At 35.2% G+C, this 14,305-nt stretch overlaps 1 protein-coding gene across 1 annotated transcript in view; it reads right to left on the reverse strand.

Annotated features, from left to right (window-relative positions):
* LOC136027293 (homeobox protein SIX6-like) overlaps positions 1–11,047 on the reverse strand; it is a 28,607-nt gene extending 17,560 nt beyond the window's left edge. The window contains exon 1 of the mRNA XM_065704395.1: positions 9,867–11,047. Coding sequence (XP_065560467.1) covers positions 9,867–10,525 — 659 coding nt within the window. The 5' untranslated portion in view covers positions 10,526–11,047. The remainder of the gene's footprint in view (positions 1–9,866) is intronic.
* Positions 11,048–14,305: the final 3,258 nt, after the last annotated feature.

The raw sequence follows: 14,305 nt of genomic DNA on the forward strand, positions 1-14,305 counted from the left end.
TAAGGCTAAGATTAAGAAAATCAATTAGAAAGTTCTAATTCAAAATTCTCAATTTAATTTTTGATACCAAAACCAATATATTGGACACCTTTATTCTTCTTAATAGTAAAACATTAAATCTGTTCCAATGCGACAGCTAGATAAATATATTCACTCCTGAAAAAAAAAATGATAATAAAACACAAAAACGTGTCTGTCCAGGGGGAAAATATTGAAATTCCCAGCATTCTGTTCAGGGGAAACATTTCTAATTAAGGTGGTTTCATTATATCAGCTCTTGGGTACTCTTGCAATGCAAGCAAAAGTTGACGGCATATTTTTACCAAAATTGCCCCTTATTAAGTTGTTTTCCTTGTGTTTTCTGTAATTATATGAACTTTTTAGTATACTAATAACTGCACTGATTAATAATAAATAAACACATATTTAAGATCACCATAAAAAGCTGATTCTTTGATTGAATGTTAACAATAGTTAGGCTCTTATACTTTCGTTATTGACAAGGATCGTTATTTACTTAACATTCATTGCTATGAAGAATTTGAACTTTTTTTTGCTCCAACCATTTCATATAGAAAAAAAATTGTGGAAAGCAAGAAAGGGGTTACTCAGTCAAAAATTAGAGCTTTTATTTTCCATATTTATGGTCAAGATCTATTGGCAGGCAGCCAACAATAGGGCAACATAATTATTTCCTATGGTTTTTTGCCTATTCTGCTCTCTTTCCTTTGGTTTTCTATATAATTACTTTATAGTCCCAAATTTCCAGAGGGGGTGCTGCCTCCCCCTGCTGGCGCCTATGCCTAAGTAATATTTGATGCCAAATTATAGCTTACTGTAAATAATTTTATAAAACACAATCTGAATCAATTTGGTTACCTGAAGCTTTGAAATAAGCGTATATTAACTGTTTATTTTGTATGAAGAACATGACTCTTCAGGAACTAATGCACCATCTTGCGGCTTTACTGCCTTGAAAATGGGAAACTTATTAGACTATATAGTTTTTCCTCAATAATTTCAAGCCATTAGGTTAACTTAGAATTAATTGGATTTTGGCCTTATTTGGGTCAAAATTGTAACTCGCTACTATGAAATGTCATAGAACGTCACTTTGAAGTGGCACGATCTCCTTGGTTGCCTAAAAAGAGCACTAGAATGTTTAAACCCTAATAGAAGGAGCCGTCTCCCAAACATTCAAGACTATTGGTTCAATAAGATCACATCTGGGGAAAAAACAACAACAAACAAACGAACAAATAAGAATCCATGACCTTGCTTCTCAAAAAGAAAATGCAAAATTTCACATTTGTGTAGATGACAGTTTCAAACCTCTACAATATTGTTCTCCGATGTTTAAATACATTGCATACATGAGTTTAGAGAAAATGAGACGTTGTTTAAAAATAGGAAATGAAAAATAGTACCATTTAAAATTAGCAAAAATTGAGCTCCATGTAGTGTTTCCCACCACCCCTAAGAAACTTCTTGGCAAGCTTCACCTTTTCCGTCTCTGTGCCAGTAGGCATGTGAATGTAATATTTTATCCTACGTAGATAAAGGTTGTTGCAAGGAGCACAATTACCACCACCACCACCCCCTTCCATTCGCACCAATTATAAAGGCGTAGACCAAAAATATTTGCGGGAATGGATAGGAATTATAAGTCAATTTCTTCTTAATAACAGCTGATGCGGAATTTTATTTCACTCAACTCAAATTCATGAAAAATCAGGTGAGTCGACGCCGTGTAGCATTACTTCCTCTGCTTATACTAATGTATACTTTTTGATAATTTTAAATTGATTGACTAATTCAGAATTGTTAATCGATGACATCTTGGTTCTTTTTGGAGCAGAATTGTAGTTTGGTGCCACAAAATGGCAAAAAAGCCGTATTCCTGTGGCATAGTCTTTTTAGTCATTGAAAAAGAGCCCTAAAACTTTTTAATAATCGTTCGAAAGAGCAATCTCCTGATCTTCTAGAAAAATTGGTTCGGTACAATAGCCCCTGGAGGGGGAAATAAGCAACACATCCATGATATTTCTCCTGGGAAAAGAATGTATTTTTTTTCTTAGACATGAGCTTCAAACTTCTTCATTAGTATTTTCTGATTTTCTGAATCCAATGATGTAAGTTTCAAAAAGATCAATTTTCTTTTTGGGGGATATTTCCCCTTTCCTTAAAACATCAGGCAAATTTTTCAGCCTCGTATTTTTGATGGGTAACTTTGAAATTACTGAATTTTCTAGGTTTGGACTCAGCATGAAAATATTTTTTTGTATATTAATTCCTATAAAAATTCATTTTTTAGAGTTTTGGTTACTACTGGCCCAAGTCGCTACTTATTTACAGTTGGTTATCTCGAACTGTTTGAAAGTTTCAACACGTTAAAGATGTTGATTCTACTTTCAATAAACTGTGAGTTAACCGTTAGAGAACGGAGTGAAAGGAGGGTTAGGAGCGACATATATTCATGCTATATATTGAATAACTCATTTTGTTTTAATGTTTAACGTCACTCTTAACTTTTATTTAAAAATACTTTTTTTTCATTAAATCATTCATAAATATGTAGCTAAGTTCAGACATAAATACTAAGCAAGGGCCGTTAAAGATTAGGTGCGCATGCGTGAATTCATTTCTGGATTGGGAAATTTCATGGGGAAAAAAGATATTTGTATAAAATTTTTTGAAGAATGAAGAACTTGAAAAACAGTAAGTAACGTGGAAAATAAAATTGAAACCCACTAAGGAAAGAAGATATTTTTAGATTTTATTTTAGGTTTATATTTTAGATTTAACCAGCTTCTTCCCATGTGCGTTCATGACTGTTGAAAATATATGGAATATAGTTTATGTGTGGCTTACTATTTTATTAAATAAATAGAAAATAAAGGAGCGAAATGGTTTACATTAATATTATTCAGAGTTTCAGACTTATTATTCAGAGGCAAAATACAACAAATAGGTGGGGCTCCTAGTTAGGAGCCCCACTTTTTACCCATATTTTACGAATTTAGTTCCTTAGGGAAGGTGGTATGGCACCTTTTGACAAGTATTTTGACTGGTATTTTGAATCCGTTTCAAACCTACTTGTAGAAGTGACATAAATTTGAGAAAGTTGGGAGGGGGTTAAAGTGTATTTTTTAAATATTAACGGGGTAAATTTTTAGATTTGCTTATCTTTTCAATGAAAATACCAAAAAAAGTTTTTTTCCAATGAAGATAACCCCTCCCCCAGAACAAAAACCTATTTTCAAATGTGGGAGAGGCAACAACTCTATGGCACACATGCCCCCTTCTTCAGGGTGACACAACTGACTTGCAGAAAGAAGCATCGCCTTTTTCTTCATGGAGTTGTGGTCTTGAAAGTAAACATAGCTAAGTAACTGACACCGCTTACCACTGTAATGGCCACAGACAGAATTGTGTCGCAAGAAATTGTTATAAATACTTTCACCAAAACAGCTGTTGATCATCACTGGCATATAAATTTTATAATCTTTCAACTCTTCAAAAGGTAGTTTTAAAATTCGTGGTTGCCTTTTCCCCTTTAAATCTCTTGATATCACCGATTTTTCCAATAATTTCCTATAAAAAGTCCCCCTACATTATTCCGAGTCTCCTCTGAAACATTGGGTCAACCCAAAATAACTTTTTAAAGACACGCTTGAGTCTAAGAAACTACCCAGAATGATTCAGAATTCTTCAAAATAAGGTACTATGTGGATTAGTTTTAGAAAACGACTCTTGTAAATTCAACAGCTCACATGTCATTATCCCCAAATTTCAGGCAAAGATAGTAAAGCCACCTTTTGCAGGCTAAAATGAAGTTACATTCATATAAACTTCTCATCGTACATCAGAATCAAACCAATTCCAAAATGTTTGCAATTTCTCTGATGACTATATATACATGATAATGGAATATTTTCTCATAAATTTATTTTATGCGTAAAAACAACTTTTTCACATTTACCGTCGGCTCAAAGTGAACTTGCAAAACAGTCAACGATTTATCGTCCGGGAAGTGTTGTACTAGATTAAATGTTTTCATTTCAGAAATGACAATTTTAATGCATTAATAAATTAGAAATGAAACAAACGACAATTTATAACACCTTCAACGAATTCCTTACTATAACGCGGACGGGTCAAACAAGGGCAGACATTAAACGAGAAACGAATCGGTAGCTTAACTTGATGGGCTGACTGAACAGAGCGGTTTTTTGGACTTTAAATATCTCCCCCCCCCCCCGTTACTTAAGCCATCCTTCCGAAGATAATTCTGACTACACCTTCCTGGGAGCGTTAGACCCTGAACTATGGCTATGTACATACGTACGAATTGCGAATCCGAGAATCGTTCACCATGATAACTTTCCCGTAGGCTATTACTGATTTTTTTTTTATGAAAGCGGAAAGATACATTTTGTTTTCCATATATATGATATATCTATAAATATAATATACATGTAAACATCCACAACCCCAGGGCGGTTGTGTGTATTTATAGTTTGTTTTTTTTTAATTTAGTAGTTAATAAAGAGAGTTCGTATATATATTAAGTTTATTCTACAAAAGCTCAGCATCTATAAGAATGTTATCAACATTCTTGGAACTTCTCATATCATAATCAATATGGGTTGTTGCTCCTCTGGATGTGATTTTTAAGAACAAAAGAATTATCTTCTATGTTCCCTCAAAAATTCCAGCTGTGTTTAAGAAATGTTTAAAAAGAAAGAAATATATTGGAAGCGGTTGGAAGTGACTTCGCGGCCGACCGAGCAAACGGCGATTTGACGAACTTTCTTAGTTCCCAACGATGGCAAACATCGGACCAAGCGAAGCCCAAACACTTTTCACGGACTGGAGTGGATGGAGGAGACATACCTCAGTCTCTACGCTGAGCAGGGCTCGGCAGTAGATCTAAGTCAAAATAAGCCAGAAAGAAAAAACTTACTTCCAAAAATCCAATCTTTCTTTATGGCCAAACAAAACTACGAATCCATGTATTTCAACAGTTTTGGGATCTCCCCCAAACAAAGCCGGGGGGGTCATCAAAATAATGGTCGTATTAGTGGCTTTATGCGAGTGGCTTTAGATACATGAAGTGCTTGTCATAGCGAAGGAAATGTTTTTAATTTTATCAGAAAAGAAAAAAATGTATTAAAATAAGGCAACATGTGAAAAATGTGCATTACAATTAGCTATTGAATGAATTGCGATTTATTTCAAAGGACATCTGTGACAAACGATGGGCTGTCGAGTTTCATTGGGTTGAGTTGGAAAAGTTTCAAAAATTTTTATGTAGATAATACTTTGTTTAGGCATCGAATCCTGCCAATATCTCTCACTAGAAAAATCGTTCTTTATTTGTTCTTTTTACCATTGAAACCAACCATAACCAGACACTTATATGACCCAGTAAGAGATTTAGCCTCACTTCGCCACATGGTTAGTCGAATTTAAATTTAGCCTGCCCAGAAAGAGTTCAAATTTACATGGGGAACGTCACTTTTTAATTGATTGCTATTTTTTACGAAACATCACTGATGGTAAACAGTATTAGAATGAACCCCCAACTACCTGAGCTAACAAGCCTTACCCATAGTAACTATTATAAAATAACTCAGTCCTATAATCCCACATACAACAGGTGGGCGCACAATTTGGAATTTTACACCTTCTTCATCTCGCTAACCGACCTGCGAGAAGGAAGTGTCTAATTCGGCTCATTTTTCATTCAGATTCATACTATCCCATTCATATGAACATCTTCTTTTAATGGTAACAAAAGCTCACGGACGGCACAAACCAAAGGATATTTGACGATAAGGGATTTTCTAGTTCATGGAACATTGGAAAAGGACAAGGTGACCATGAAACATTCTCCAAAAATTCAGCACGCGAAGAACCAAGAAATGTAAATATCGTAATGAACTCTGCACAAACTTTCGATTATTGCTTCGTATAGGGAATTCGTAAATGAAATTTTTGGACAACAGTTTATTTTAAATTGGGGTAACCTATTAAGTACGTTATGACATTCATCCAGCTTCGAGCTAATCGTCTGCCAATTTATTATGAAGATGCTATGATATTTCGATAGAAAAAAAGTAAGGAATACCGAGCTGAAATTTACAGTCCCTAATGGCGGTACTGAACTCCGTTTCATGGGTCTTCAGCCAGGCAGTGTCATGGGGGAATATTGGCCCACCATCTTGTGTTTTTGCACACCCTAACTGTCTACCTTCCCTAGATTTCTCCAGATACCCATTTAGAGATAGTTCGACTCCGGCTGAGCTTTACAGAGCTACACCACTGACCCGGGAGATTACAAAATATTTTTTTCGGGGGGGGGGGGGGTACAAAAAAAACAGCTAAAAAATGTGTTTATATTCACTTTTGTTACGTTTATTACGAGTCGGACAAACATTTCGGGGAGGTTCAAACCCCTTAGCCCTCTACCTGGATACGGCCTTGAGATAGGTAAAACCATATAAAAAGCAGCCTGGACCCTAATATTGGCTGCAGATTCATTTCTGATATTCATTTGCATAACACAAAAATATTTGGGTTAATGAGATAGAGTGATTCTGTAGGGGGTTAGGTGGGGCAATAGCTTGTAATACCCTTCCCAAGCCAGCAACTTTTGAGTTACTGAAAAGCCGCTCTTCTTCACTTGTATCCAAAAACGCAGATGCATAGTTTATTCATAAATTTTAATATGTAATCAATAAGTCATTAGTAGAAGTCCACAAAATTGTCCTGAAATGGTCAGCTTTCCTGAAGATATTTGAATAAACTATTTAGTTGATGTGAAATCAATGTGGAATAAGTTATTCATAAATTTCAAATTCAAAGTGAACTCAATCCTAATTAATCTTGGATGACAAAAAACTGTTTTAATTATCTACATGCTTTTTATGTGAGTTTTAGATAGCAAATTGCTCAATTTTGACCCACACATGATAAAACAATGGAACCCAAAAATTTTTAAACCCCAGATAATCGAGTGCGTTAAAGAAAAATTATGAAAGTAGTACAATGCATTTCCTCCACTAAGGATTAATTTTTGCGTCGCTTTAAGTCCAGCTCCTCTTTAATTTGTTTTTAATAGCAAAGGTTTTATATTTAACCTGTGTTTTCTTTTCTGGTTTCCGTGCTAGGTAGAAAAAAAATTTCCAAGTCGGAAAATATAACCGAATTTTACACTTTCTCTTATCACTTAGTCACAGTTTGAATTTTTCTTTTTTGTTTAATATGATAATTACATGCTTAATTGCAATTGGAAATCATATTAATTCTCTGCAGAAACAATTGGAGACAGAAATACAAAAACCGTTAATGTCATAAAAGATACTTAGGAAATTGAAACTAAAGAGAATTGGGGGGCATGGAATAAACTACAGAGGAGAGAAAAAGATATTAAGGCTTGGAAGAAAAAGAGGAGGATATTGAGAGACAGGAGATATGCAAACTGACCGCATGCAAGGAACTATGCTACAATTTGAAAAAAAACAACAACTTGGGAAAGACTTGAAGAAGCACACAAAAAGAATAATATAACCTAGATTAGCCCTGGTTGGTAAACAGTTTCAAAGTGAGACAGTAGTTTTAGGATGATAAAAATCTAAAAAGCTCAGAAGATGATCTTAGAGCCACTAGAAAGGCTAACTAACCTAAGCCTACCATCTCCAAAATCCAGAAAGGGATAGATTAGATTTGGTTAACATTTTCAAAACGTTAAAGGCAGGGATGCAGCTAAGGAGGGAGGACTCCCCATCATAGTTCTAAGGTGTCGACCCTGTGCGCCGACACTTTGGAAACTTAGCTGATGGGTCCGCAATTTTCGGCACAGTGGACAGTTTGCTGGCACATTCTTTATGTCCAAAATCTAAACCCTAGCTGCGCTCCTGGTTGAAGGTATTGATTTCTTTCAGTTCAGCTATTATTACGGCTATTACACACGGATAACTCATTAAAATTGCACCAGCTAGGGGTTGTAAGAAAAGTTAGACAGGGTTCTTTTATAAGTCGTTTCGCTAAATCATGGAAAATGCTGCCTTACCATGCCGTTACAACAAATAATACTGCAGCTTTTAATACAGCTTTGGTTGGAATTTCTTTTTACAAAAGACAGTATATGGAACCGCAGCAAGTGTGACTTTAGAGTGATATATTGTTGCCTCGTTCATAGTGAAGTATTTATTTGTTTTTGTAATTTGATAAACTTATGGAACTTATTATTTAAGGTACAAATAAAATTGATAGAAAAAGAACTTGAGCAAATAATATCAAGTATTATTTTTTATAATACCTTTGTGAGCACGCAAATAGTGTTGGCCTCATGCATAAAGTAACAGTAATAGTGAACGTTGAATTTTGTACATTACTAAGGTAAAAACAAGGCGTCACTGGGTTAATTGTCATTTGTTTTTTTTTTTTCGTATTCTTTTATCCTCTCTCTCTTAGTTATAAGTAATAATGGTATTATACATTGCCAGTTCAATTGAGTATAAATAATAAAAAAAAGGTTTGATAATAAATATTTACATTTTTCTTTTTCTCCTCTCCGCGTTTATTTCCCTTATTTTATGTTATGAATTTTGGTAGATACGATTGTAGTGTTTTTCCCTACGTTCACAGGCTGATTATTTGATATATTGATTGTTTGATATAAATAAAGTTGAATTTTTTTTTTAAGTTGAAAGCACCGCTCAATGCGTCTTTTTATCCTCTTTCTGATATACTAATTGTTTCAGATGCACCCCCCCCCCCAAATCAACAATAATGGTTAGGCAAATAAGAATATGTTTATTGTAAAGCCAATAAACTCCTATTCGAAACAAACTGTTAAGATTGATGGAAAATCCTTATTTACGGGGTTCTAAATCTTTAATGTAACTTTCGCAAAAAGTAAATATTAAATATCAGTCGAAAAAAACAATCTTAGTTTTACAGACTCGGGTTGGATACAGTTCAGTTTCATTAAATACAACTAAAAATATATTCAATTGTATAAAAATCTATATATCAAATAGACTCGTTCAAGTTATTGTTAGCTTGGATATTTATTGAGGTTCTAATACAGTCTAACCAACTAGACGTCTAACCAAAGCAGGGAAGGGGTTCCCTCAAATATTCTAATTATTTTACACCTTCTATATTATGCAACATTTGTCTTCTTTTTTAAAAAGCATAACCCCTGGAAAATTGCGTTAAGTTTGTGATATTTTTATATTTTATTAAGCCCACAGTGCGTAAAAATTGCCGTCGGTATGGAGAGTGAAAGATATTAGACCCTTTTTTCTCCCCCCCCCCCCACCAAAAAAATGCTGGGGATTCGCCCCTTCACGCTAGACCAACAAAAGATATCCAATCAGGTAATAATTGCCAATTTTGATAGTCTTCTCGCTGCAAATTTTGAATTAGCTAAATCAATAATGATTGAATACGACCAAGTGTTAGCTTTCAAAGTAGAGAACTCGATGGCAACAATTTTTTTTTTTTTAATCAACGGTGAAGGGAGCGACTTTTTTAAATTTCTCTAATGAAGATACCCAAAAAATAAGTCATCTTCAGCGAAAAGAGGAAAAAACGGTATTTTCAATATTCAGAAGGGACACAAAACCTGAAGAACAATACCCCATTCCCCAATTGGCGCCACTGCGAGAATATTATTTGGGCTAATAGAACTAAAATCTACTCCATAATCTGTATATGATGAACTATAAACTATGACATAAGGAACACTATATGAAAAACTAAGAAACAAACATATTCGTAATTACGTGGTAGAATGCAACTAAACGGTACTAAATCTAAAGGACAATTGCTAATATCCGATATTAACTTACCGATTTTTCGCTGCAGCTGCACGATCCCTCTGACGCCGATTTTTAAACCAATTCCCAACCTGGGTAGGCGTTAAACCTGTTGCTTGGGCAAGTTCTCTTTTCTTAGTTGGGTTAGGATAAGGATCTTGAAGGTACCATTCTCGTAAAAGAGAGCGAGTCCTTTCTTTAAAACAATGTGTCTTTTGTTCCCCATCCCATATTGTTCGGGGCAGAGGGAACTTCTTTCGTACGCGATATTTATCAACAGGACCTAACGGCCTTCCTCGCAGTTTTTCTGCCTCTAAATAATGAGCTTCTAACCACAGGGCTTGTAATTTTGAATGTGAGTCTTTGGTAAACCGGTGGCTTTCAACAATATGGTATAATTCACGGTAACTGCCCATATGAAAAGCAACAAGGGCCCTAGCTCGTAGAACGGACTCATTTGAGCTTAATTCTCCTAGGTTTGGATGAGCGACGGGTAGGGACCAAAGAAATCTCCCAAGTCTTTCTATATCTCCACTATCCTCAAGAGTTTCACAAACAGCTGCCACTTGGGCCACACTAAAACTAAGCGACGGTAGTCCAAACGCGGAAGTAGGAATAAGAGGAAAATTTGGAGATTGTCCGGTTGCCGGATTTTGCATCCCGAAAGCCAAAGAGCCAAGGCTTAGTGCCATTCCAGAATTCAGTGCAGCGGCCCTGTCTAATTGTAACAACGTGGCCGCGGCCAGCTTCTGTCGTGTCGGGCCGTCCAGTTTAACAAAGTTTATTTTCACACAAATCGATAGATATCCAAAACTAGCACCTATTTGTATCAAACCACGATGAACAATGATCTCATAGTCTTAGAATGCAAGCTATAGGCATCAAATAGCGAATAGATTAAATTTAGCCTACTGGGCGGAGTTGGACGCTTCCAGCATATCACCATATAAACACCAGGGTGTCAGAAGCCTGGCTCAATCTATGATCGATTCCAGTCATTTTAACTTTTCTCAACTCCCATTGGCCAGAACCTATGACGCTTGAGTGACCGAGCCAATGAGAGAAGAGTATTATGGAAGACTATTGACACGGAGACGGTGATTGATTTCGGAGAGGAAACTTAGCGAGTTGATTATTCCATATCCAGTAGTCGGCAAATGTTATTCTAGAAAACTGTCAGGAACGGAGGAAGCAATTACCCAAGAGACGGTCCTAACTGACATTTGACGCTGCTCTAACCAGGAAACCAAATGACACTGAATAAAATTGTTTCTAATCAAAATGGATGATGGAAGACTCCTAACGGAAAAAGGAAATTTTGAATTATCGTAATAGTACTGCCAATCTTGATATTTAATTTTGGCAATGCTTTATTTTTTGTGACGCAGTCTATGTTTTATTTTATTACCTAGTTATCGAAAGATCACAACATCTCATTAGATCAATCATATTTACTCACAAAGCATTTTATGAGCTACATAGAAATTGAATGTATATTTGTCAGACATTTTTCACACGTTAAAAGAATAAGAGAAGCTTGATTCTCACTAAGTTTAAATCTAAAATTGAAATGTCACCTTTGCACAGATTTGTAAAAATTACCTCAACTTCATATAAATTTATCACACACATCGACCCAGATTGACCAATAGGCCCGGGCCTATGGGAGTGATTTTCTTCTTAACAAAAACTGAACTGTTTTGATTTATCGTTCAAGTGCCAGGTCCACTCCTTTGCTGCGCTGCCTATTCATGGAAAAGTGATTTTAAAGAAGCACACACTCGGGCCTAGAAGCGTCAAAGCTTTAATTCTTGCCATGCACACACTGCAGATTTTTGAATTCACGCAAAATGTGTATTTCAAAATTTTCAATCATAGTTGGTTTGAGGAATCCCCGTCTGTTTTAAAAGCATGCCAAAGTAGTGTTCCTAACGGGATCTCGAAAATTTTGACAGTTTTCAGAAAACATAAGGTAACTGGGGGGAAACGACATTATAATTCTTAGGGACGATTTTGACTAATTTTATTCATTGTTAATTAATGTTCATCTACAAGCAGCTGTCCGTAATAGAATCGTATCCTGTTTAACACAATGTGCGAATAGAATTTTGAATTTTATGGAACATGGGTTATTATGGGAAAGAATTGTTAATAGGTTGTTTGCTAACAACAAATAGACATCAACGAATCTAATGAAAATGCAAAATCATCGGCAGATGCGAGGGAGAGCTGGGGACATCCAACTGGATTAAATGCATTTTAACTTTTGATTTTACTTAAATTTATTTGAATCTGTTCACCATTAAGTGACTACCATCATCTTTCTGCCTTGAGTACGGTTTTGTTTGTATTTACACAAATCTCTTGAGTAAGAAAAAAAATTCTAGTTACAAAATGGTCATTGAAAAGCCTTACAAACCTGTCAAGCAGGACAAGATCATTCTAAAAATCATTAATATTCAAAAAGTCCCTCAATCTCCCGCAATGAATTTTCGTAATGACAAAGGGGTGAGTCAGGGGGAATTCTAAGATTTTTAGAGTCAAAGTACCTATTACTGTCTGTATAATACTCAATAACACTCAAGTACCGATGGACATCCCTCCTTCCTCCACAACACCCAGCTTTTCTTTTTTTTTGTAAAACCGAAGGCATATTTAAATCCTGTTTCAATCAGAATCATGCAAAGATTCTTTATTCGTATGAGTGGAGATGATCAAGAAGCTCTTTTCCAATCCACCCGAAATCTATTTTAAATTTTAAAAAGTGTTCTGCGAAATTACACCTGTTCGAAAATTGTGTCTAAAAATTCAAATCCTGCCTTGGTTTTTATTGAGTATTCTAATTAACAAGAAAACAAAAGTTACTTCGAACGGAAAATAAAATAACCTAAAACGACTAGATTTCAAACTGAATAATCAAGTCAAACTTAATTGACTTGACATAGCGGAAATTGACATAGGTAAGAGGGGGCTCCCAATCTCTCAAAACCTTTACGGGCTAGGGCGTTATTTGTGCTTGACTAAAAACAAAATATGTTTTGGACAATTTTTTGTATTGAAAAATTATATACTGTTCGAACAAAAAGAATTATTTTTTTACGTCAAAATATTATAAACAGTCTATTGATTTCTTTTAGTTTGCAATGCAAAAAATTTTAATGCATTAATGTAAAATGCATAGAAAGTCAGTTGTTGAATCATTCATTGGCTCACCAGTTCAAAAAATTGCTTCGGCAACCTAACGAGATTGCTTCAAAGATGACATATTAACATTTGTAAGGTTTATTTAGATATAACAGTTTTCTGCGCCTTTACAATAGTGACAAAAAAGTATCCTTTTGAAATAGTAAAATTAAATTGGAAGCCGCAGATTTTTTAGTTTATGAGTGTGTTTGTTTTTTCCTACAGATTCAATTACTATTTTCTTTAGTTGTGTGTTCTGATAAAAAAAAATACTGCTCAAAATCAAGCCCATGTCCAGGGCAGGGGGAGGGTTAGGATTAGGGGGTTCAGACACCTCCCCCGGAAATGTTTGTCTCACTCGTAAAAATGTAAACATTAGAAAACGGATCCTCCCCCAAAAAAAAATCCTGTGTACTGCCCTTTCTCAAAATATTTATTATTTCCAAAAAAGTGAAAATAAAACTTAAGCCTTAGTGGTATAAGGGGCCGGACGTCTCACTCCTATTTTTGGTAGTTTCTTTTTATCTTTGTCTTGGCTTGGTTATTAGTTTAAATTAAAAACAAGTAACAATAACAAAAAAATAGAACTTCCTGTAGAAAAGTACATAGCCTCATTGAAGCCTAAAATGAGCAGAAATAAAACCATATAATCAGGGATGTAGCTCCAGCATTCTTATTGTGGGTGTAAGAGGGAAACCCGAAGAGTCGAGGGGCATGGGCTATATACTAGTTTTTTCTTTAAATTATTAGCGGCGACTGCCCCCCTTGCCACCCCCTTTAAACGATGTCACTGCATGTAATAATTCAATCTTAAAACGAAAGCACATTCCTATCAATAAATAAATGAAACCCAAAAGAGTGAAACTTTGTAAATTGGTAAGAAATAGGACAATAAGCTTAGCCCACGTGAGTTATCTTGACAACTACTCAAAGGAGAAACATTCTTCGAGTATAAAAGGGATTATTTTTACTAAAACTGATCTATAAGGATTCCTGATGTCAGTGACTACAAATGTAGCTAATATTAAAATACCGACGTTCAAGTCATAGCACATCAATTACAGAATATTTCACAAATGGTAATCATGTCATTTCATTTTGAAATCCAATTCGTGCAAAGATTTTCCATCTACGACTATAGCCACGATCATTTTGTCAATGCTCTCTCCATTAGAACCGTTTCTCAAGCCTACACACAGGTTATATCTCTCTTGTCTCACAAATTGCACATCTGAGGGTAATATTGAAATATAGACATCCAAAATCAAGCAATATCCATCCCATATTCC

Source organism: Artemia franciscana, chromosome 5 (assembly GCF_032884065.1).
Source record: "Artemia franciscana chromosome 5, ASM3288406v1, whole genome shotgun sequence".
Taxonomy (NCBI): Eukaryota; Metazoa; Arthropoda; class Branchiopoda; order Anostraca; family Artemiidae; genus Artemia; species Artemia franciscana.